The 26,063-nt window shown below is 44.7% G+C and overlaps 1 protein-coding gene across 1 annotated transcript in view; it reads left to right on the top strand.

Annotated features, from left to right (window-relative positions):
- The window catches only part of obscna (obscurin, cytoskeletal calmodulin and titin-interacting RhoGEF a), a 97,388-nt gene that overhangs the window by 29,380 nt on the left and 41,945 nt on the right, over window positions 1–26,063 (top strand). Inside the window, exons 33-40 of the mRNA XM_042322701.1 lie at window positions 379–645; window positions 1,513–1,776; window positions 2,980–3,246; window positions 4,603–4,866; window positions 6,065–6,331; window positions 7,195–7,458; window positions 11,383–11,649; window positions 11,802–12,065. Coding sequence (XP_042178635.1) covers window positions 379–645; window positions 1,513–1,776; window positions 2,980–3,246; window positions 4,603–4,866; window positions 6,065–6,331; window positions 7,195–7,458; window positions 11,383–11,649; window positions 11,802–12,065 — 2,124 coding nt within the window. The remainder of the gene's footprint in view (window positions 1–378; window positions 646–1,512; window positions 1,777–2,979; window positions 3,247–4,602; window positions 4,867–6,064; window positions 6,332–7,194; window positions 7,459–11,382; window positions 11,650–11,801; window positions 12,066–26,063) is intronic.

Below are 26,063 nucleotides of genomic sequence, written 5' to 3' on the forward strand. Positions count from 1 at the left end.
GACTTGCTACATATAGTTAAATGCTCTAAAGAGGATCAATGCGTACATACTGAAGATGTGCATGCTCATCCCCAGAATCATTTCACGTGTCTATTTTCAAAGGATAAAGCTAAGAACATAAATAACTTTATATTTTAAGAACACTATAACAATATGGTGTAAAAATGTATGTACTCTGCAAGAACCAATATCTCTCCCTAAAAACACAACCTTATTGAACAATCCTTTGGATAGCTTTTCAGAATTCACTGATAAATTGATCCACATCTTACAATATTACAGTACAATATTTTGAATAATCTCTTTCTATTACTCACCCTAACATTGGTCAAATGGATCATAGATTTGGAATTCCCTTATTGTCTTCCAACTACCCAGAGCTGGCTCCATGCTTTGAAGAAGAGCTGCAGGCTGTGGAGGCTGAGGAAGGAGGCACGGCCTTCCTTTCCTGTGAGCTGTCTAAGCCTGGAGTCCCAGTCCAGTGGAGTAAGGGCCGGCTGCCTCTCAGGCCCAACAGGAAGTACCAGATGAAACAGGACGGATGTGTGTTTCAGCTACACATCCTGGAGCTGAAGTCCGAGGACAGTGGCAGCTACTCGTGCCAGGCAGGCTGTGTGGAGACCACCGCCTCTGTGTCTGTGAAAGGTATGTGTGTGATTGGTTGTGTAATGGCACACACCTGCTGCATGTAGAGGACTCACACCTCATCAAATCAAATCAACAAATCATCAAATTCGTCTCATGCGCTGAATACAACAGTGAAATGCTTTATTACGAGCCCCTAACCAACAATGCAGTTTAAAAAAATACAGTTAAGAACAAGAGATAAAAGTAACAAGTAGATTACAGGTAGATTTACAGGTAGATTGAATAGCAGCAGTGAAATAACAATATCGAGACTAAATACAGGGTGGTACAGATACAATGTGTGGGGGACACTGGATATTTGAGGTAGTATGTACATGTAGGTAGAGTTATTAAAGTGACTATGCATAGATGACAACAGAGAGTAGCAGTGGTGTAAAGAGGGAGTGAGAAGGGTTGGGGGGGCACTGCAAATATTCTGGGTAGCCATTTGACTAGATGTTCAGGAGTCTTATGGCTTGGGGGTAGATGCTGTTTAAAAGCCTCTTCGACCTAGACTTGGCTCTCCTGTACCACTTGCCGTTTGGTAGCAGAGAGGACAGTCTATGACTAGTGTGGCTGGAGTCTTTGACAATTTTTAGGGCCTTCTTCTGACACCGCCTGGTATAGAGGTCTTGGATGGCAGGAAGCTTGGCCCCAATGATGTACTGGGCCGTTCGCACCACCCTCTGCAGTGCATTGCGGTCGGAGGCCAAGCAGTTGTCGTACCAGGCAGTGATGCAACCAGTCAGGATGCTCTCGATGGTGCAGCTGTACAACAGCTCATCACGGTCATATTCAGTGCAACAAAACTCCAAGAAGTATAAACTATAAACACATATATATGTACTGTACACATTTTGAGAGTTGACTTTCCTCTGTGTTCAGTTAAAGTACTCATTGAGAAGAAGCCCCGGGACACCGTCGTCATGGAAGGGGAGACGGCGACCTTATCCTGTACGACGTCTGACCTCACTACCCCTGTCACATGGAGATGCAACAACATGCCCCTACTTAACGGAGACAAGTATGAGAACCGTAAGGAAGGCAAGCTCAACCTGCTTCTCATCCACAATGTGGACCCAGATGACTCTGGGATATACTCCTGTGGTACTGGAGACATGCAGAGCAGCGCCAATCTGACTGTCACAGGTAAGGATTTCCCACCATCTAGAGAGAAGCAACATAACCAGGAACTCAGGTTTATCTCAGGGGGTCACAATATTCAGAATTCTTTCTGTGTATTACTCACCCTAACATTGGTCAAATGGAACAGATGTGTAAGAGAGGGCAACAATGAGAGGGTGGGACATGTTTGAATTGGGTGGAGTAAATAGGGGAGAACTGGGACGGGGTTGTGGAGAGCGATGTTTTTGGTTTGGGAGACAGAGAAGGAAGAACATAATAATACTAAGAATTAGACAAGACATTGATAAACATTAATATGAACTAAACTTATTTGCAGATGATCTCCTGATATACCTGACCAATATTGAAAACTCAATGCCCTCTGCTAAAAATATTTTCAGAATATACTAAAATCTCAGGATATAAAATTATTGTGGAAAAAACTAAATAATGGGAAAAAAATAATACCTCATGACATACAGCAATCCTTTAAGTGGATAACAAAACAAATGATATACTTAGGATGCTTAATAAGTGACAACAAACAACAAATATATAAAGATAACTTTATTCCATTACTCAACAGTATGAAATATGATCTAATAAAATGGAATAATCTTCCCATAAACCTTACAGGTAGATTACATTTCTTTAGACTGGCATGACTCCCAAAGTTTTTGCATTTATTTTCGGAAATAACAATTACCCCACTGAAGACGTTCTTTAAAAAAGTATACTCGTTATAAAATCCATCGAATAAAAAGGAAAGTTTTACATCTTCCTAAGTCTGAGGCTGGTTTTAACCTTCCAGACTTGGAATTGTATCAACTCACTACCCAATAATTTTACTTGCTACTTATAGTTAAATGCACTAAAGAGGATCAATGCGTACATATTGAAGATGTGCATGCGCATCCCCAGAATCTTTTCACGTGTCTATTTTCAAAGGATAAAGCTAAGAACATAAATAACTTTATGTTTTAATAAGGACACTATAACAATATGGTGTAAAAATGTATGTACTCTGCAAGAACCAATATCTCTCCTTAAAAACACAACCTTATTGAACAATCCTTTGGATAGCTTTTCAGAATTCACTGATAAATTGATCCACATCTTACAATATTACAGTACAATATTTTGAATAATCTCTTTCTATTACTCACCCTAACATTGGTCAAATAGAACAAAGATTTGGAATTCCCTTATTGTCTTCCAACTACCCAGAGCTGGCTCCATGCTTTGAAGAAGAGCTGCAGGCTGTGGAGGCTGAGGAAGGAGGCACGGCCTTCCTTTCCTGTGAGCTGTCTAAGCCCGGAGTCCCAGTCCAGTGGAGTAAGGGCCGGCTGCCTCTCAGGCCCAACAGGAAGTACCAGATGAAGCAGGACGGATGTGTGTTTCAGCTACACATCCTGGAGCTGAAGTCCGAGGACAGTGGCAGCTACTCGTGCCAGGCAGGCTGTGTGGAGACCACCGCCTCTGTGTCTGTGAAAGGTATGTGTGTGATTGGTTGTGTAATAGCACACACCTGCTGCATGTAGAGGACTCACACCTCATCAAATCAAATCAACTTGTATTCGTCTCATGCGCCGAATACAACAGTGAAATGCTTTATTACGAGCCCCTAACCAACAATGCAGTTTAAAAAAATACAGATAAGATCAAGAGATAAAAGTAACAAGTAGATTACAGGTAGATTTACAGGTAGATTGAATAGCAGCAGTGAAATAACAATATCGAGACTATATACAGGGTGGTACAGATACAGAGTCAATCTGCAGGGGCACTGGTTATTTGAGGTAGTATGTACATGTAGGTAGAGTTATTAAAGTGACTATGCATAGATGACAACAGAAAATGGAAGAAGTTCAAGATGACGGTCAATCACCCTCGGTCTGGGGCTCCATGCAAGATCTCACCTCGGGAGGCATCAATGATCATGAGGAAGGTGAGGGATCAGCCCAGAACTACACGGCAGGACCTGGTCAATCACCTGAAGAGAGCTGGGACCACAGTGTCAAAGAAAACCATTAGTAACACACTACGCCGTCATGGATTAAAATCCTGCAGCGCACGCAAGGTCCCTCTGCTCAAGCCAGCGCATGTCCAGGCCCGTCTGAAGTTTGCCAATGACCATCTGGATGATCCAGATGATGATCCAGATGGTCAGAATACACTAAAATCTCAGGATATAACAAGTAATTGAATAACAGCAGTGAAATAACAATAGCGAGACTATATACAGGGTGGTACAGATACAATGTGCGGGGGACACTGGATATTTGAGGTAGTATGTACATGTAGGTAGAGTTATTAAAGTGACTATGCATAGATGACAACAGAGAGTAGCAGTGGTGTAAAGAGGGAGTGAGAAGGGTTGGGGGGGCACTGCAAATATTCTGGGTAGCCATTTGACTAGATGTTCAGGAGTCTTATGGCTTGGGGGTAGAAGCTGTTTAAAAGCCTCTTCGACCTAGACTTGGCTCTCCTGTACCACTTGCCGTGCGGTAGCAGAGAGGACAGTCTATGACTAGGGTGGCTGGAGTCTTTGACAATTTTTAGGGCCTTCTTCTGACACCGCCTGGTATAGAGGTCTTGGATGGCAGGAAGCTTGGCCCCAGTGATGTACTGGGCCGTTCGCACCACCCTCTGCAGTGCATTGCGGTCGGAGGCCGAGCAGTTGCCGTACCAGGCAGTGATGCAACCAGTCAGGATGCTCTCGATGGTGCAGCTGTACAACAGCTCATCACGGTCATATTCAGTGCAACAAAACTCCAAGAAGTATAAACTATAAACACAAATATATATGTACTGTACACATTTTGAGAGTTGACTTTCCTCTGTGTCCAGTTAAAGTACTCATTGAGAAGAAGCTCCGGGACACCGTCGTCATGGAAGGGGAGACGGCGACCTTATCCTGTACGACGTCTGACCTCACTACCCCTGTCACATGGAGATGCAACAACATGCCCCTACTTAACGGAGACAAGTATGAGAACCGTAAGGAGGGCAAGCTCAACCTGCTTCTCATCCAAAATGTGGACCCAGATGACTCTGGGATATACTCCTGTGATACTGGAGACATGCAGAGCAGCGCCAATCTGACTGTCACAGGTAAGGATTTCCCACCATCTAGAGAGAAGCAACATAACCAGCAACTCAGGTTTATCTCAGGGGGTCACAATATTCAGAATTCTCTCTGTGTTTTACTCACCCTAACATTGGTCAAATGGAACATAGATGTGTAAGAGAGGGCAACAATGAGAGGGTGGGACAAGCTTGAATTGGGTGGAGTAAATAGGGGAGAACTGGGACGGGGTTGTGGAGAGCGATGTTTTTGGTTTGGGAGACAGAGAAGGGAGAACATAATAATACTAAGAATTAGACAAGACATTGATAAACATTAATATGAACTAAACTTATTTGCAGATGATCTCCTGATATACCTGACCAATATTGAAAACTCAATGCCCTCTTTGCTAAAAATATTTTCAGAATATACTAAAATCTCAGGATATAAAATTATTGTGGAAAAAACTAAATAATGGGAAAAAAATAATACCTCATGACATACAGCAATCCTTTAAGTGGATAACAAAACAAATGATATACTTAGGATGCTTAATAAGTGACAACAAACAACAAATATATAAAGATAACTTTATTCCATTACTCAACAGTATGAAATATGATCTAATAAAATGGAATAATCTTCCCATAAACCTTACAGGTAGATTACATTTCTTTAGACTGGCATGACTCCCAAAGTTTTTGCATTTATTTTCGGTAATAACAATTACCCCACTGAAGACGTTCTTTAAAAAAGTATACTCGTCATAAAATCCATCGAATAAAAAGGAAAGTTTTACATCTTCCTAAGTCTGAGGCTGGTTTTAACCTTCCAGACTTGGAATTGTATCAACTCACTACCCAAGACTTTTACTTGCTACATATAGGTAAATGCACTAAAGAGGAACAATGGGTACATATTGAAGATGTGCAAGCTCATCCCCAGAATCTTTTCACGTGTCTATTTTCAAAGGATAAAGCTAAGAACATAAATAACTTTATATTTTAAGAACACTATAACAATATGGTGTAAAAATGTATGTACTCTGCAAGAACCAATATCTCTCCCTAAAAACACAACCTTATTGAACAATCCTTTGGATAGCTTTTCAGAATTCACTGATAAATTGATCCACATCTTACAATATTACAGTACAATATTTTGAATAATCTCTTTCTATTACTCACCCTAACACAATGGAACATAGATTTGGAATTCCCTTATTGTCTTCCAACTACCCAGAGCTGGCTCCATGCTTTGAAGAAGAGCTGCAGGCTGTGGAGGCTGAGGAAGGAGGCACGGCCTTCCTTTCCTGTGAGCTGTCTAAGCCTGGAGTCCCAGTCCAGTGGAGTAAGGGCCGGCTGCCTCTCAGGCCCAACAGGAAGTACCGGATGAAACAGGACGGATGTGTGTTTCAGCTACACATCCTGGAGCTGAAGTCCGAGGACAGTGGCAGCTACTCGTGCCAGGCAGGCTGTGTGGAGACCACCGCCTCTGTGTCTGTGAAAGGTATGTGTGTGATTGGTTGTGTAATGGCACACACCTGCTGCATGTAGAGGACTCACACCTCATCAAATCAAATCAACTTGTATTCGTCTCATGCGCCGAATACAACAGTGAAATGCTTTATTACGAGCCCCTAACCAACAATGCAGTTTAAAAAAATACAGATAAGATCAAGAGATAAAAGTAACAAGTAGATTACAGGTAGATTTACAGGTAGATTGAATAGCAGCAGTGAAATAACAATATCGAGACTAAATACAGGGTGGTACAGATACAATGTGCGGGGGACACTGGATATTTGAGGTAGTATGTACATGTAGGTAGAGTTATTAAAGTGACTATGCATAGATGACAACAGAGAGTAGCAGTGGTGTAAAGAGGGAGTGAGAAGGGTTGGGGGGGCACTGCAAATATTCTGGGTAGCCATTTGACTAGATGTTCAGGAGTCTTATGGCTTGGGGGTAGATGCTGTTTAAAAGCCTCTTCGACCTAGACTTGGCTCTCCTGTACCACTTGCCGTTTGGTAGCAGAGAGGACAGTCTATGACTAGTGTGGCTGGAGTCTTTGACAATTTTTAGGGCCTTCTTCTGACACTGCCTGGTATAGAGGTCTTGGATGGCAGGAAGCTTGGCCCCAATGATGTACTGGGCCGTTCGCACCACCCTCTGCAGTGCATTGCGGTCGGAGGCCGAGCAGTTGTCGTACCAGGCAGTGATGCAACCAGTCAGGATGCTCTCGATGGTGCAGCTGTACAACAGCTCATCACGGTCATATTCAGTGCAACAAAACTCCAAGAATTATAAACTATAAACACAAATATATTTGTACTGTACACATTTTGAGAGTTGACTTTCCTCTGTGTCCAGTTAAAGTACTCATTGAGAAGAAGCCCCGGGACACCGTCGTCATGGAACGGGAGACGGCGACCTTATCCTGTACGACGTCTGACCTCACTACCCCTGTCACATGGAGACGCAACAACATGCCCCTACTGAACGGAGACAAGTATGCGAACCGTAAGGAGGGCAAGCTCAACCTGCTTCTCATCCACAATGTGGACCCAGATGACTCTGGGCTATACTCCTGTGATACTGGAGACATGCAGAGCAGCGCCAAACTGATTGTCACAGGTAAGGATTTCCCATCATCTACAGAGAAGCAACATAACCAGGAACTCAGGTTTATCTCAGGGGGTCACAATATTCAGAATTCTTTCTGTGTATTACTCACCCTAACATTGGTCAAATGGAACATAGATGTGTAAGAAAGGGCAACAATGGGAGGGTGGGACAAGCTTGAATTGGGTGGAGTAAATAGGGGAGAACTGGGACAGGGTTGTGGAGTGGGATGTTTTTGGTTTGGGAGACAGAGAAGGAAGAACATAATAATACTAAGAATTAGACAGGACCCAAATATAACAGGTATCGATCGGTATTAGTAAACATGAATATAAAATAAACATATTTGCAGGTGATCTCCTGATATACCTGACCAATTTTGAAAACTCAATGCCCTCTTTGCTAAAAATATATTCAGAGTCACTAAAATCTCAGGATATAAAATTATCGTGGAAAAGACTAAATAATGGAAAAAAAATAATAATACCTCATGACATACAGCAATCCTTTAAGTGGATAACAAAACATATGAAATACTTAGGATGCTTAATAAGTGACAACAAAAAACAAATATATAAAGATAACATTATTTCATTACTCAACAGTATGAAATATGATCTAATAAAATGGAATAATCTTCCCATAAACCTTACAGGTAGATTACATTTCTTTAGACTGGCATGACTCCCAAAGTTTTTGCATTTATTTTCATCTTCCTAAGTCTGAGGCTGGTTTTAACCTTCCAGACTTGGAATTGTATCAACTCACTACCCAATAATTTGACTTGCTACATATAGTTAAATGCTCTAAAGAGGATCAATGCGTACATACTGAAGATGTGCATGCTCATCCCCAGAATCATTTCACGTGTCTATTTTCAAAGGATAAAGCTAAGAACATAAATAACTTTATATTTTAAGAACACTATAACAATATGGTGTAAAAATGTATGTACTCTGCAAGATCCCCCCCCAAGCAGACACATCGATGGCTCTGAACGAACTTTATTTAACTCTCTGCAAACTGGAAACGATTTATCCGGAGGCTGCATTCATTGTAGCTGGGGATTTTAACAAGGCTAATCTGAAAACAAGACTCCTAAAATTTTATCAGCATATCGATTGCGCAACCAGGGGTGGAAAGACCCTGGATCATTGTTACTCTAACTTCCGCGACGCATATAAGGCCCTGCCCCGCCCCCTTTCGGAAAAGCTGACCACGACTCCATTTTGTTGATCCCTGCCTACAGACAGAAACTAAAACAAGAAGCTCCCACGCTGAGGTCTGTCCAACGCTGGTCCGACCAAGCTGACTCCACACTCCAAGACTGCTTCCATCACGTGGACTGGGAGATGTTTCGTATTGCGTCAGACAACAACATTGACGAATACGCTGATACGGTGTGCGAGTTCATTAGAACGTGCGTTGAAGATGTCGTTCCCATAGCAACGATTAAAACATTCCCTAACCAGAAACCGTGGATTGATGGCAGCATTCGTGTGAAACTGAAGGCACGAACCACTGCTTTTAATCAGGGCAAGGTGTCTGGTAACATGACTGAATACAAACAGTGCAGCTATTCCCTCCGCAAGGCTATCAAACAAGCTAAGCGCCAGTACAGAGACAAAGTAGAATCTCAATTCAACGGCTCAGACACAAGAGGTATGTGGCAGGGTCTACAGTCAATCACAGACTACAGGAAGAAACCCAGCCCAGTCACGGACCAGGATGTCTTGCTCCCAGGCAGACTAAATAACTTTTTTGCCCGCTTTGAGGACAATACAGTGCCACTGACACGGCCTGCAACGGAAACATGCGGTCTCTCCTTCACTGCAGCCGAAGTGAGTAAGACATTTAAACGTGTTAACCCTCGCAAGGCTGCAGGCCCAGACGGCATCCCCAGCCGCGCCCTCAGAGCATGCGCAGACCAGCTGGCCGGTGTGTTTACGGACATATTCAATCAATACCTATACCAGTCTGCTGTTCCCACATGCTTCAAGAGGGCCACCATTGTTCCTGTTCCCAAGAAAGCTAAGGTAACTGAGCTAAACGACTACCGCCCGTAGCACTCACATCCGTCATCATGAAGTGCTTTGAGAGACTAGTCAAGGACCATATCACCTCCACCCTACCTGACACCCTTGACCCACTCCAATTTGCTTACCGCCCAAATAGGTCCACAGACGATGCAATCTCAACCACACTGCACACTGCCCTAACCCATCTGGACAAGAGGAATACCTATGTGAGAATGCTGTTCATCGACTACAGCTCGGCATTCAACACCATAGTACCCTCCAAGCTCGTCATCAAGCTCGAGACCCTGGGTCTCGACCCCGCCCTGTGCAACTGGGTACTGGACTTCCTGACGGGCCGCCCCAGGTGGTGAGGGTAGGCAACAACATCTCCTCCCCGCTGATCCTCAACACTGGGGCCCCACAAGGGTGCGTTCTGAGCCCTCTCCTGTACTCCCTGTTCACCCACGACTGCGTGGCCATGCACGCCTCCAACTCAATCATCAAGTTTGCGGACGACACAACCGTGGTAGGCTTGATTACCAACAACGACGAGACGGCCTACAGGGAGGAGGTGAGGGCCCTCGGAGTGTGGTGTCAGGAAAATAACCTCACACTCAACGTCAACAAAACTAAGGAGATGATTGTGGACTTCAGGAAACAGCAGAGGGAACACCCCCATCCACATCGATGGAACAGTAGTGGAGAGGGTAGCAAGTTTTAAGTTCCTCGGCATACACATCACAGACAAACTGAATTGGTCCACTCACACAGACAGCATCGTGAGGAAGGCGCAGCAGCGCCTCTTCAACCTCAGGAGGCTGAAGAAATTCGGCTTGTCACCAAAAGCACTCACAAACTTCTACAGATGCACAATCGAGAGCATCCTGGCGGGCTGTATCACCGCCTGGTATGGCAACTGCACCGCCCTCAACCGTAAGGCTCTCCAGAGGGTAGTGAGGTCTGCACAACGCATCACCGGGGCAAACTACCTGCCCTCCAGGACACCTACACCACCCGATGCTACAGGAAGGCCATAAAGATCATCAAGGACATCAACCACCCGAGCCACTGCCTGTTCACCCCGCTGCCATCCAGAAGGCGAGGTCAGTACAGGTGCATCAAAGCTGGGACCGAGAGACTGAAAAACAGCTTCTATCTCAAGGCCATTAGACTGTTAAACAGCCACCACTAACATTGAGTGGCTACTGCCAACACACTGTCAATGACACTGACTCTACTCCAGCCACTTTAATCATGGGAATTGATGGGAAATGATGTAAATATATCACTAGCCACTTTAAACAATGCTACCTTATATAATGTTACTTACCCTACATTGTTCATCTCATATGCATACGTTGATACTGTACTCTATATCATCGACTGCATCCTTATGTAATACATGTATCACTAGCCACTTTAACTATGCCACTTGGTTTACATACTTATCTCATATGTATATACTGTACTCGATATCATCTACTGTATCTTGCCTATGCTGCTCTGTACCATCACTCATTCATATATCCTTATGTACATATTCTTTATCCCCTTACACTGTGTATGACAGTAGTTTTTTTTTTGGAATTGTTAGTTAGATTACTTGCTCGTTATTACTGCATTGTCGGAACTAGAAGCACAAGCATTTCGCTACACTCGCATTAACATCTGCTAACCATGTGTATGTGTGACAAATAAAATTTGATTTGATTTGATTTGAAGAACCAATATCTCTCCCTAAAAACACAACCTTATTGAACAATCCTTTGGATAGCTTTTCAGAATTCACTGATAAATTGATCCACATCTTACAATATTACAGTACAATATTTTGAATAATCTCTTTCTATTACTCACCCTAACATTGGTCAAATGGAACATAGATTTGGAATTTCCTTATTGTCTTCCAACTACCTAGAGCTGGCTCCATGCTTTGAAGAAAAGCTGCAGGCTGTGGAGGCTGAGGAAGGAGGCACGGCCTTCCTTTCCTGTGAGCTGTCTAAGCCCGGAGTCCCAGTCCAGTGGAGTAAGGGCCGACTGCCTCTCAGGCCCAACAGGAAGTACCAGATGAAGCAGGACGGCTGTGTGTTTCAGCTACACATCCTGGAGCTGAAGTCCGAGGACAGTGGCAGCTACTCGTGCCAGGCAGGCTGTGTGGAGACCACCGCCTCTGTGTCTGTGAAAGGTATGTGTGTGATTGGTTGTGTAATAGCACACACCTGCTGCAAGTAGAGGACTCACACCTCATTACAGTCATATTCAGTACAACAAATCTCCAAGAAGTATAAACACTAATATGTGTACACATTTTGAGAGTTGACTCTACTTTGTGTCCAGTTAAAGTACTCATTGAGAAGAAGCCCCATGATACCGTCATCATGGAAGGAGAGACGGCGACCTTGTCCTGTACGACCTCTGACCTCACTACCCCTGTCACATGGAGACGCAATAACGTTCCCCTACTGAACGGAGACAAGTATGAGAACCGTAAGGAGGGCAAGCTCAACCTCCTTCTCATTCACAATGTGGACCCAGATGACTCTGGGATATACTCCTGTGATACTGGAGACATTCAGAGCAGCGCCAATCTGACTGTCACAGGTAAGGATTTCCTATCAGAGAACTAACATATCCAGGGACTTATCTTGTGGTTATTTCATTTATTATCAAATGAGGAGACACAAACTTATCACACAAGTCAGAGTTATACTTAAACTAAATCATTATTCACTTATTAATAAGGAACGCATTCACTCACAAGTGAATGATGTGTGTGCCCTACAATAACGATGGCTGGTCGACGAACCACCCTTAGATGAGTCATCGAGAGCCCCGAAACAAAGTATACAAAGATCTTTTATAGCAAAGATACACCCCCTTAGTCTACATGACAAACAACAGATGTGTGGAATGGGTCACAAGGTTGGGATTTGTATGAAAGAAATGAATCATTCACAGCAGAAGGTATCTGCTGTAAAGACTGGTCTCATTGTGTGGAAATTAGGGTCTGGCCCCCAAAACAAGCTTCCCCTCATCATTATCCATAACCGAGCCATCTCCACCCTGGTACCTCCCGGCACACAAACATCAACTCATGCTTTATCACCAAACGCATGGTAAATCCACTGTCAGCATTAAGCCCCAGAGGAACGCTCAGTTCACACAGACACAATATACTTCTAAGAACCCACTATTCTGTTGCAACCATTTGATGCAATAACAGTATTATAACATAATGTTGTATTTTTTTTAGAAAACAAATAGAGCAGCAAACAACTTTTGACTCAAACATACAGGAAAAAAACTCCCTTGCACTTGTATACAACCGTTGTAAATGACCATACGTTGGTTCATTGAGCCTTTAACCTTAACATAAAATTATCCTTCATTGGGAATGATGTAAACATTGAAACATCGTCAAACAATTGATCTGCAGTTTAAATCGAAGTACATTTTTCATCAGTACGAAACAAATCATCATGTTGATGCTAAGCATACTCCCCTAGGTCAGCATGGTGGAAATAACTATTTCCATCCCAGAAACTAAAATGAGCATATCTTATTGGACAAATCAAAGTAGTGAATCCCGGTTTATTGTGCTGGTGCGTAATGAACATAACCCAGGACAAGCATCATGATTCCACTATTTATAAGGCTACTCCTATAGATCACATAGATTAGGATAATTTTCATTCTCAGGATCAGAGTTCACCCTCTCCATTCACCAGGACATGCTGAGAATAGTGTCAACATCTTTAATACACAACAACAATCAAAACAATCAATCAATCCGTAATACATGAATTGCTTCACTCATATGGTTATTAACGTACTAAACTCAAATCAATCAGTCAGTTTTAAAAATCATTCCGTTTCCAAATCGTAATCAAAACCCAACTAATTATCCAACCCAAATTTAGAATGACAATGTTTATGGATTCACATTGGTCCTAACACTCAAAGTTAAAACCCTCAATATAACACACATCAACATTGGCAAAGTGTACATGTATATTAACGTACAGTATAATTATCCTACAATTCTAGTGTTACGTTTATTATCGCAATTATAATTACAGATCATTATCTTAATGCATTCTGAATCTAAATGACTGTACATTTTGCAGTGTGTAGATGACCCAAAATATATATATATTTTTTATTTTTTAGACAAGCCTAAATCAATTATGGGCACAGGTGACCAATCCCCCCCTTCAGGCACGGTTTCTTCTGCCGTTTTTTCATTGGTTCCTCTTCAGATTGCTTCATAGTTCAAAGTTGAAGGCCCATGATAATGTCCCAATTTCAATGTCTCACCTGAGCTGCCATCACCTTTACCACCCATTATATCTCGACCACTTGCCAACCAGTGTACCAGCGACATGAGAGACGTTTGGAACAGATCTCTCTCCATGCGGACTCCTATCACACTACTGAGGGAAAAGGCATGAGAGAAAAAAACAGTTGATAGCACCGATTGGATGCTGTACACCGGTTGCAGGCTCGGACTCAGGTCTCTCGGTAGAAATGGTGCGGACAGGGCCGTATTGAACGCCTTTGTCGCTCTTCTTCAGCCGGTTAGAGGGAGTTTTGAGGTTCACACTGTTCTCGGCCGAATTATCGCTGCCATGCATCAAGACACCAAGTGACCGCACCTTTCATATATATATATATATATGAGAGAGAGAGAGAGAGAGAGAGAGAGAGAGAGAGAGAGAGAGAGAGAGAGAGAGAGAGAGAGAGAGAGAGAGAGAGAGAGAGAGAGAGAGAGAGAGAGAGAGAGAGAGAGAGAGAGAGAGAGAGAGAGAGAGAGAGAGAGAGAGAGAGAGAGAGAGAGAGAGAGAGAGAGAGAGAGAGAGAGAGAGAGAGAGAGAGAGAGAGAGAGAGAGAGAGAGAGAGAGAGAGAGAGAGAGAGAGAGAGAGAGAGAGAGAGAGAGAGAGAGAGACAGTTAATTTCTGATTCAGGAAATCCAGACAAATTAGGACTTTTCCCAATTATTCTTAATACAAATCTCTAAACACATGTCAAAGAGAATAACAACACATTCTGTTGAACTATTGTTTTCAAATTGGCTGACACTCTCCATCACATTGTCAACTTCATCGCAGAGCCACAGGATTTTTGATTTATTTCACCTTTATTTAGTTGAGAACAAGTTCTCATTTGCAACTGCAACCTGGCCAAGATAAAGCATTGCAATTCGACACATACAACAACACAGAGTTACACATGGAATAAACAAAACATAGTCAATAATACAGCAGAACAAAAGAAAACAGTCTATGTCTATGTACAAAAAAGTCTATGTACATTGAGTGTAAATAAGGTAAGGTAAGGGAGTTGAGGCAATAAATAGGCCATGGTGGCGAAGTAAATACAATATAGCTGTAACGGTTTTCTAGTGGTGAGGAAAGAGAGTCGGACCAAACTGCAGCGTGTCGATTGCGATCCATGTTTAATATAACAAAAAAAACACGAACTTACAAAAACAATAAACGAAACCGAAACAGCCTATCTGGTGCAAACTAACAACGAGTACACATAGGACACTAAGGACAATCACCCACGACAAACTCAAAGAATATGGCTGCCTAAATATGGTTCCCAATCAGAGACAACGATAAGCATCTGCCTCTGATTGAGAACCACTCCAGACAGCCATAGACTTTGCTAGACAACCCACTAAGCTACAATCCCAATACCACCACCAAAACCCCAAGACAAACACACCACAATTACAAAAACCCCATGCCACACCCTGGCCTGACCAAATACATAAAGATGAACACAAAATACTTTGACCAGGGCGTGACAGAACCCCCCTAAGGTGCGGACTCCCGAACGCACCTCAAAACAATAGGGAGGGTCCGGGTGGGCGTCTGTCCATGGTGGCGGCTCCGGCGCGGGGCGTGGACCCCACTCCTTTAATGTCTTAGTCCCCTCTCCCTTCGTCCCTGGATAGTCCACCCCTCGCCGCCGACCATGGCCTAGTAGTCCTCACCCAGAACCCCACTGGACTGAGGAGCAGATCGGGACTGAAGGACAGCTCGGGACCGAGGCAGCTCGGGACTGAGGGGAAGCTCGGGAGTGAGAGAAAGCTCAGGAGTGAGAGAAAGCTCAGGAGTGAGAGAAAGCTCAGGAGTGAGAGGAAGCTCAGGAGTGAGAGGAAGCTCAGGAGTGAGAGGAAGCTCAGGAGTGAGAGGAAGCTCAGGAGTGAGAGGAAGCTCAGGAGTGAGAGGAAGCTCAGGCCGAAATAGATCTACCAGCTCCTGGCTGGCTGGTGGTCTCAGCAGATCCTGGCTGACTGGCAGATCCTGGCTGACTGGCAGATCCTGGCTGACTGGCAGATCTGGAAGAGTCTGGTTGACTGGCAGATCTGGAAGAGTCTGGTTGACTGGCAGATCTGGAAGAGTCTGGTTGACTGGCAGATCTGGAAGAGTCTGGCTGACTGGCAGATCTGGAAGAGTCTGGCTGACTGGCAGATCTGGAAGAGTCTGGTTGACTGGCAGATCTGGAAGAGTCTGGCTGACTGGCAGATCTGGCGGCGCTGGGCAGACTGGCAGATCTGGCGGCGCTGGGCAGACTGGCGGCGCTGGGCAGACTGGCGATGCTGGGCAGACTGGCGGCGCTGGGCAGACTGGCGGCGCTGGGCAGACTGGCGGCGCTGGGCAGACTGACGACGCTGGGCAGACTGGCGGCGCTGGGCAGACTGGCGGTGCTGGGCAGACTGGCGGTGCTGGGCAGACTGGCGACGCTGGGCAGACTGGCGACGCTGGGCAGACTGGCGACGCTGGGCAGACTGGCGACGCTGGACAGACTGGCGGCGCTGGGCAGACTGGGGGCACTGGCGGCGCTGGGCAGACTGGCGGCACTAGCTGCCCCATATAGGCTGACAGCTCTGGCGGCTTCTTACAGACTGACCGCTCTGGCGGCTCCGTGCTGACTGGCAGCTCCTTGCAGACTGGCAGCTCCTTACAGACTGACAGCTCCGTGCAGACTGACAGCTCCGTGCAGACTGACAGCTCCGTGCAGACTGGCAGCTCCGTGCAGACTGGCAGCTCCATGCAGACTGGCAGCTCCATGCAGACTGGCTGCTCCATGCAGACTGGCTGCTCTATGCAGACTGACATCTCTGGCTGCTTCATGCAGACTGACAGCTCTGGCTGCTCCATGTAGACTGGCTGCTTCATGCAGACTGGCAGCTCGGGCTGCTTCATGTAGACTGACAGCTCTGGCTGCTCCATGCGGACTGACAGCTCTGGCTGCTCCATGTAGACTGACTGCTTCATGCAGACTGGCAGCTCGGGCTGCTTCATGTAGACTGACAGCTCTGGCTGCTCCATGCGGACTGACAGCTCTGGCTGCTCCATGCGGACTGACAGCTCTGGCTGCTCCATGCGGACTGACAGCTCTGGCTGCTCCATGCGGACTGACAGCTCTGGCTGCTCCATGCGGACTGACAGCTCTGGCTGCTCCATGCAGACTGACAGCTCTGGCTGCTCCATGTAGACTGGCTGCTTCATGCAGACTGGCAGCGCGGGCTGCTTCATGTAGACTGACAGCTCTGGCTGCTTCATGCAGACTGGCAGCTCTGGCTGCGCTGAACAGGCGGGAGACTCCGGCAGCGCTGGAGATGAGGAAAGCTCCGACAGCGCTAGATAGGCGGGAGACTTCGGCAGCGCAGGAGAGGAGAAAGGCTCCGACAGCGCTGGAGAGGCGAGGCGCACTGTAGGCCTGATGCGTGGTGCTGGTACTGGTGGTACTGGACCGAGGACACGCACAGGAAGCCTGGTGCGGGGAGCTGCTACCGGAGGGCTGGGGTGTGGAGGTGGTACTGGATAGACCGGACCGTGCAGGCGCACTGGAGCTCTTGAGCACCGAGCCTGCCCAACCTTACCTGGTTGAATGCTCCCGGTTGCCCTGCCAGTGCGGCGAGGTGGAATAGCCTGCACTGGGCTATGCAGGCGAACCGGAGACACCGAGCGCAAGGCTGGTGCCATGTAAGCCGGCCCAAGGAGACGCACTGGGGACCAGATGCGTAGAGCCGGCTTCATGGCATTTGGCTCGACGCTCAATCTAGCCCGGCCGATACGCGGAGCTGGAATATACCGAACCGGGCTGTGCACCCGCACTGGAGACACCGTGCGCTCCACAGCATAACACGGTGCCTGCCCGGTCTCTCCAGCCCCCGGTAAGCACAGGGAGTTTGCGCAGGTCTCCTACCTGGCATAGCCATACTCCCTGTAAGCCCCCAAGAAATTTTTGGGGCTGACTCTCGGGCTTCCATCCGCTCTGCCGTGCTAGCTCCTCATAATGCCGCCTCTCTGCTTTTGCTGCCTCCAGCTCGGCTTTGGGGCGACAATAATCTCCAGGCTCATTCCAGGGTCCTTTACCGTCCAATTCCTCCTCCCATGTCCATAACTCCAGGTGGTGCAACCTCTCCCACTGTAGCTGCTGCTGCTCCTGCTGCTGCTGCCTCTGTTGCCTCTTCTCCTGTTGCTCCTTTGGGCGGCTACACTCCCCTGGTTTAGCCCAGGGTCCTCTCCCGTCGAAGATCTCCTCCCATGACCAGAAATCCTTGGTGAGCATCTCCTTTTTCGGCTGCTCCTGCCTGTTGACACGCCGCTTGGTCCGTTGGTGGTGGGTGATTCTGTAACGGTTTTCTAGTGGTGAGGAAAGAGAGTCGGACCAAACTGCAGCGTGTCGATTGCGATCCATGTTTAATATAACAAAAAAACACGAACTTACAAAAAACAATAAACGAAACCGAAACAGCCTATCTGGTGCAAACTAACAACGAGTACACATAGGACACTAAGGACAATCACCCACGACAAACTCAAAGAATATGGCTGCCTAAATATGGTTCCCAATCAGAGACAACGATAAGCATCTGCCTCTGATTGAGAACCACTCCAGACAGCCATAGACTTTGCTAGACAACCCACTAAGCTACAATCCCAATACCACCACCAAAACCCCAAGACAAACACACCACAATTACAAAAACCCCATGCCACACCCTGGCCTGACCAAATACATAAAGATGAACACAAAATACTTTGACCAGGGCGTGACAATAGCAATTTAAACACTGGAATGGTAGATGTGCAGAAGATGGATGTGCAAGTAGAGATACTGGGTTGCAAAGGAGCAAGATAAATAAATAAATACTGTATGGGGATGAGGTAGGTAGATAGATGGGCTGTTTACAGATGGGCTATGTACAGGTGCAGTGATCTGTGAGCTGCTCTGACAGCTGGTGCTTAAAGCTAGTGAGGGAGATATGAGTCTCCAGTGTCAGAGATTTTTGCAGTTCGTCCAGTCATTGGCAGCAGAGAACTGGAAGGAAAGACGACCAAAGGAGGAATTGGCTTTGGGGGTGACCAGTGAGATATACCAGCTGGAGCGCGTGCTACGAGTGGGTGCTGCTATGGTGACCAGTGAGCTGAGATAAGGTGGGGCTTTACCTAGCAGAGACTTGTAGATAACCTGTAGCCAGTGGGTTTGGCGACGAGTACGAAGCGAGGGCCAACCAACGAGAGCGTACAGGTCGCAATGGTGGGTAGTGTATGGGGCTTTGGTGACAAAACGGATGGCACTGTGATAGACTGCATTCAGTTTGTAGTTGTCCACGTATTCTAAGTCAGAGCCATCCAGAGTAGTGATGCTGGATGGGTTAGCAGGTGCGGGCAGGGATCCGTTGAATAGCATGCATTTAGTTTTCCCCGCGCTTCCGAGCAGTTGGAGGCCATGGAAGGAGAGTTGTATGGCATTGAAGCTTGTCTGGAGGTTAGTTATAACACAGTGTCCAAAGAGGGGCCAGAAGTATACAGAATGGTGTCGTCTGCGTAGAGGTGTACCAGAGAATCACCAGCAGCATGAGCAACATCATTGATGTATACAGAGAAGAGAGTCGGCCCGAGGATTGAACCCTGTGGCACCCCCATAAAGACTGCCAGAGGTCCAGACAACAGGCCCTCCGATTTGACACACTGAACTCTATCAGAGAAGTAGTTGGTAAACCAGGCGAGGCAATCATTTGAGAAACCAAGGCTGTCGAGTCTGCCAATAAGAATGTGGTGATTGACAGAGTCGAAAGCCTTGGCCAGGTCGATGAATATGGTTGCACAGTAATGTCTCTTATTGATGGCGGTTATGATGTCATTTAGGACCTTCAGCGTGGCTGAGGTGCACCCATGACCAGCTCTGAAACCAGATTGCATAGTGGAGAAGGTACAGTGGGATTCGAAATGGTCGGTAATCTGTTTGTTAACTTGGCTTTCGAAGACCTTAGAAAGACAGGGTAGGATAGATATAGGTCTGTAGCAGTTTGAGTCTAGAGTGTCATCCCCTTTGAAGTGGGGGAGGAGCCCTTATTCTCCATGGACTTTACAGTGTCCCAGAACTTTTTTGAGTTAGTACTACAGGATGCAAATTTCTGTTTGAAAAAGCTAGCCTTAGCTTTCCTAACTGCCTGTGTATATTTGTTCCTAACTTCCCTGAGAAGTTGCATATCACGGGGGCTATTCGATGCTAATGCAGAACGCCACAGGACGATTTTGTGCTGGTCAAGGGCAGACAGGTCTGGAGTGAACCAAGGACTATTTCTATTCCTAGTTCTATTTTTTTGGAATGGGGCATGCTTATTTAAGATGGTGAGGAAGGCACTTTTAAAGAATAGCCAGGCATCATCTACTGACGGGATGAGGTCAATGTCAGGATACCCCGGCCAGGTCAATTTGAATGGCCTGCTCGCAGAAGTGTTTTAGGGAGCGTTTGACAGTGATGAGGGGTGATCGTTTGGTCGCAGACCCATTACGGATGCAGGCAATGAGGCAGTGATCGCTGAGATCTTGATTGAAAAAAACAGAGGTGTATTTGGAGGGCGAGTTAGTTAGGATGACATCTATGAGGGTGCCCGTGTTTACGGATTTTGAGTTGTACCTGGTAGGTTCATTGATAATTTGTGTGAGATTGAGGGCATCAAGCTTGGATTGTAGGATGGGTGTTAAGCATGTCCCAGTTTAGGTCACCTAGTAGCACGAGCTCAGAAGATAGATGGGGGGCAATCAATTCACATATGGTATCGAGGGCACAGCTGGGGGCAGAGGGAGGTCTATAGCAAGCTGCAACAGTGAGAAACTTGTTTCTGGAAAGGTGAATTTTTTGAAGTAGAAGCTCGAATTGTTTGGGTACAGACTTGGATTGTAATACAGAACTCTGCAGGCTATCTTGCAGTAGATTGCAACACCGCCCCCTTTGGCAGTTCTATCTTGGCGGAAAATGTTATAGTTAGCAATGGAGATGAAGGTTTTTGGTGGTTTTCCTAAACCAGGATTCAGACACGGCTAAGAGATCCGGGTTATCAGAGTGTGCAAAAGCAGTGAGTAAAACAAACTTAGGGAGTAGGCTTCTAATGTTAAACATGCATGTAACCAAGGCTTTTACGGTTACAGAAGTCAACAAATGAGAGCACCTGGGGAGTGGGAGTGGAGCTAGGCTCTGCAGGGCCTGGAGTAACCTCTACATCACCAGAGGAACAGAGGAGAAGTAGGATAAGGGTACGGCTAAAAGCTATTCAAACTGGCCCTCTAGCACGTTCGGAACAGAGAGTAAAAGGAGCAGATTTCTGGGCACGATAGCATAGATTCAAGGCATAGTGTACAGACAAAGGTAAGGTAGGATGTGACTACATTGGAGGTAAACCCAGGCATTGAATAAGAGAGATATAGTCTCTAGAGATGTTTAAACTAGGTGATGTCATCGCATATGTAGGAGGTGGGATAACATGGTTGGTTAAGGCATATTGAGCAGGGCTAGAGGCTCTACAGTGAAATAAAACAGTAATCACTAACCAGGACAGTAATGGACGAGGCATATTAATATTAGAGAGAGGCATGTGTAGCCAAGTGAACATATGGGTCCACGGCGATTCAGACAGTTAGCAGGCCGATGCTAACACGCCAACAGTTAGTAGGCCGGGGCTAAACAAGCTAGCAGTTAGCAGACCGGGTGAGCAAGCAAGCAGTTACCAGGGGCTAGCAGTTAGCAGACTGGTGCAGGCAAGCTTGCAGTTAGTAGACCGGGGCTAGCAAGTTAGCCTTTGGGGGACGTCACGATGGGGGTAAGTCTGTTTTTGCCTCGTCGTGCGGTGACGTCGACAGACCAGTCGTGGAGTTAGTAGGGTTCTAAGTAGCTAGCAGGTTAGCAGAATGGGCCTTCAGCGGGCGTCGCGCCTGAGGGGCCTGTTGGAATCCTTGGGCAGGTTATGTCGGTATTCGAGTCGTAGAGGATCGGTGGGGTTCCGTGCCCCGTACCGGCAGTAGAAGGTGTCCGGATATTGTAGCCCAGCAAATGACCAATGATATGTGTCTTTGAGTCTACTAATGCTCCGATCATCCTCCACTGACTCGGCGCTGTTTACGTCTCTACGGTGTCCCCTCACACAGGACCACACTCAGAGCCTACGTAACAGAGGCTTTTCTTAAAAACTTGACTTTGTGTGGTTCGCTCACCTATTTAAACAAAAAAAAACTATTTTCGGGATGTGGTATCCACTCGGCTCGCTTCCTCTCAGATCTTAGGCAGGTCCATCTGCTCCGTTCCCGAAGTGTGGTCTCCCTGAGATTGCAAGTTTGAGGGATCCCTTGTGCACGATTTACCCAGGTCGTCAGGAGCGGTCACCAAGTGAAGATTCACATCCCCGTCTCCAAATGTCGTGGTTAATTCCTTTATTATCAAACGAGGAGAGACAACCAAATCACACAAGTCAGAGTTATGCTGGGTCTTCATTTCCTGTGGCAGTCCTCATGAGAGCCAGTTTCATCATAGCACTTGATGGTTTTTGCGACTGCACTTGAAGTAACTTTCAAAGTTATTTACATTTTCCGGATTGACTGACCTTCATGTCTTAAAGTAATGATGGATTGTCATTTCTATTTGATTATTTGAGCTGTTATTGTCATAATATAGACTTGGTCTTTTATCAAATAGGGCTGTATTCTGTATATCACCCCTACTGATTGGCTCAACTGATTGGCACAACTGATTGGCTCAAACGCATTAAGATGGAATGAAATTCCACAAAGTAACTTTTAACAAGGCACACCTGTTAATTGAAAAGCATTCCAGGTGACTACCTCATGAAGCTGGTTGAGAGAATGTCAATAGTGTGCAAAGCTATCATCAAGGCAAAGGGTGGCTACTTTGAAGAATCTAAAATATACACTATCGTTCAAAAGTTTGGGGTCACTTAGAAATGTCCTTGTTTTTGAAAGAAAAGCAAAAAGAAATTGTCCATTAAAATAACTTCAAATTGATCAGAATGTAACGCTCGTCTGATGAAGAAGGAGTGGCCCAAAGCGCAGCGTGGTACGTGTTCATGATATGTATTAAAATCTGAACGCTAGAACAAAAAAAACTAAGCGAGAAACGAACAGTTCTGTAAGGTAACTAAAACTATACAGAAAACAACCACCCACAAACCCAGGTGGGAAAAAGGCTACCTAAGTATGATTCTCAATCAGAGACAACGATAGACAGCTGCCTCTGATTGAGGACCACACACGGCCAAACACAAAGAAATAGAAAACATAGAAATAAAGAAACTAGAATGCCCACCCTAGTCACACCCTGGCCTAACCAAAATAGAGAATAAAAGCCTCTCTATGGCCAGGGCGTGACACAGAAATACAGTGTAGACATTGTTAATGTTGTAAATTACTATTGTAGCTGGAAACGGCAGATTTTTAATGGAATATCTACATAGGTGTAGAGAGGCCCATTATCAGCAACCATCACTCCTGTGTTCCAATGGCACGTAGTGTTAGCTAATCCAAGTTTATCGTTTTAAAAGGCTAATTGATCATTAGAAAACCCTTTTGCAATTATGTTAGCATAGCTGAAAACGGTTGTTCTGATTAAAGAAGTAATAAAACTGGCCTTCTTTAGACTAGTTGAGTATCTGGAGCATCAGCATTTGTGGGTTCCATTACTGGCTCAAAATGGCCAGAAACAAAGAACTTTCTTCTGAAACTCATCAGTCTATTGTTCTGAGAAATTAAGGATATTCGATTGCGAGAAAGTGCCAAGAAACTGTTTGCCACTGTGCACTACTCCATTCACAGAACAGCGCAAACGGGCTCTTACCAGAATAGAAAGAGGGGTGGGAGGCCCTGGTGCACAACTGAGCAAGAGGACAAGTACATTAGAGAGTCTAGTATGAGAAATAGATGCCTCACAAGTCCTCAACTGGCAGCTTCATTACATAGTACCCGCAAAACACCAGTCTCAATGTCAACAGTAAAACCCTTTTGCAATTAGAGTGTCTAGTTTGAGAAACAGACACGTCACAAGTCCTCAACTGGCAGCTTCATTATCTGCAAAACACCAGTCTCAATGTCAACAGTGAAGAGGCAACTCTGGGATGCTGGCCTTCTAGGCAGATTTCCCCTATCCAGTGTCTGTGTTATTTTGCCCATATTAATCTTTTCTTTTTATTGGCCAATCTGAGATATGGCTTTTTCTTTGCAACTCTGCCCAGAAGGCCAGCATCCCGGAGTCACTTCTTCACTGTTGACATTGAGACTGGTGTTTTGCAGATAATGAAGCTGCCAGTTGAGGACTTGTGACGTGTCTGTTTCTCAAACTAGACACTCTAATTGCAAAAGGGTTTTAGCCTTTTTTTTTGCCTTTTAAAATGATAAACTTGGATTAGCTAACACAACGTGACATTGAAACACAGGAGTGATGGTTGCTGATAATGGGCCTCTGTACGCCTATGTAGATATTCCATTTAAAAAATCAGCTGTTTCCAGCTATTATAGTCATTTACATCATTAACAATGTCTACACTGTATTTCTAATGAATTAGATGTTCTTTTAATGGAAAAAATGTGCTTTTCTTTCAAAATAAGGACACTTCTAAGTGACCCCAAACTTTTGAACGGTAGTGTATTTGTATTTGTTTAACACTTTTTTGCTTACTACATGATTCCATATGTGTTATTTCATAGTTTTGATGTCTTTGCTATTATTCTACAAAGTAGAAAATAGTACAAATAAAGAAAAACCCTTGAATGAGTAGGGGTGTCCAAACCTTTGACTGTTACTGTATGTAATGTATAAAATAACTGTTTTATACTGTGATCCTCCCCTTCTATGGAATGCCCGCTGCCTTCATATGTCATTTTGACATATTCTATACAAGTAAAGACCAACCATTTTCTAAAATTGAGATACTTGTACTTTACATGGTGAAAAATACACATTGATTTCATAGTATATCCCACCAGTGGCAAATCTGGTGTTTTTTAGATGTAATTCATACTATATTAGATCAAATCCAGACAGGAACTATTATTTTAGCATGTGACCTAAATCATGCATTTGATAAGATTGACTGATGTAGTAATAAAAAGGGAGCCTCCAAAGAGGCTGAAAAATGTTATCTCTACAAATACCTTACAGGACACCTGCAGATGACTATTCCCACCTACAAAAGACAATTCATTTTTTTCTCAAGAGAAACGCTATTCAAGAATTGACTACATTTTCTTTCTCTAAAAATGCACTCAGCAATTTACTGGATAAAGAAAAATCATGATATAGTGATACTGGATCATTCTCCGGTATCATGCTTAATTACACCAATAGAAAATGCACTTAGCGACAGAATTTGGAGAATGAACAGCGCGCATCTTATAGACCCGAAATGCGTTAAATATGTAAACGAAAGACTAAAACCTTTACCATTACAAATGACAGAGAGGACAGGGAAAAGCTGACCCCTGATATAATTTGTGATTCCTTTAAGGCGTACATTAGGACAGGGTTTCCCAAACTCGGTCCTGGTGCTCCTCCTTTTGTACATGTTTGCCCTAGCACTATTCAAATAACCAACTCATCATCAAGCTTAGATTATTTGAATCAGCTGTGTTTCGAATAACCTTTTCCTATTAAAAACTTTGAAAGCTTTCAGCATTCCAGCTGAAAAAATACATTTTATGAAAATAATGTATAAATGTCCAAAGGCAGGGGGCACAAGACAGGGATGTCCCCTCTCCCCCTTCCTGTTTGTACTGGCAATTGAACCGCTTGCAGAAATAATTAGACAAGACCCCAATGTAAACATTAATATAAACTAAACTTATTTGCAGATCTCCTGATATACCTGACCAATATTGAAAACTCAATGCCCCCTTTGCCAAAAATATTTTCAGAATACTCTAAATTCTAAGGATATAAAATTAACTTGGAGAAAATGAAATAATGTTGATAGGAAAAAGAATAACTCATAATCTACAGCAATCCTTTAGGTGGACCACAAAAAAAGATTAAATACTTAGGATGCTTAATAAGTCACAAAACACAAAAAATACATAAAGATAATTTTATTCCATTACTCAATAATATGAAAGTAGATCTAATTAAATGGAATAATCTTCCCATAAATCTTAGAGGTAGAAAAACCTCTTTAGAATGGCATTGCTTCCAACGTTTTTGTATCTATTTTCAGTAATACCAATTACCCCACAGAAGACATTCAAAAAATAAAAAGGAAAGTTTTACATCTACTGTACATAAGTCTGAGGGTG

The sequence above is a fragment of the Oncorhynchus tshawytscha genome, linkage group LG05 (assembly GCF_018296145.1).
Source record: "Oncorhynchus tshawytscha isolate Ot180627B linkage group LG05, Otsh_v2.0, whole genome shotgun sequence".
Lineage (NCBI taxonomy): Eukaryota > Metazoa > Chordata > Actinopteri > Salmoniformes > Salmonidae > Oncorhynchus > Oncorhynchus tshawytscha.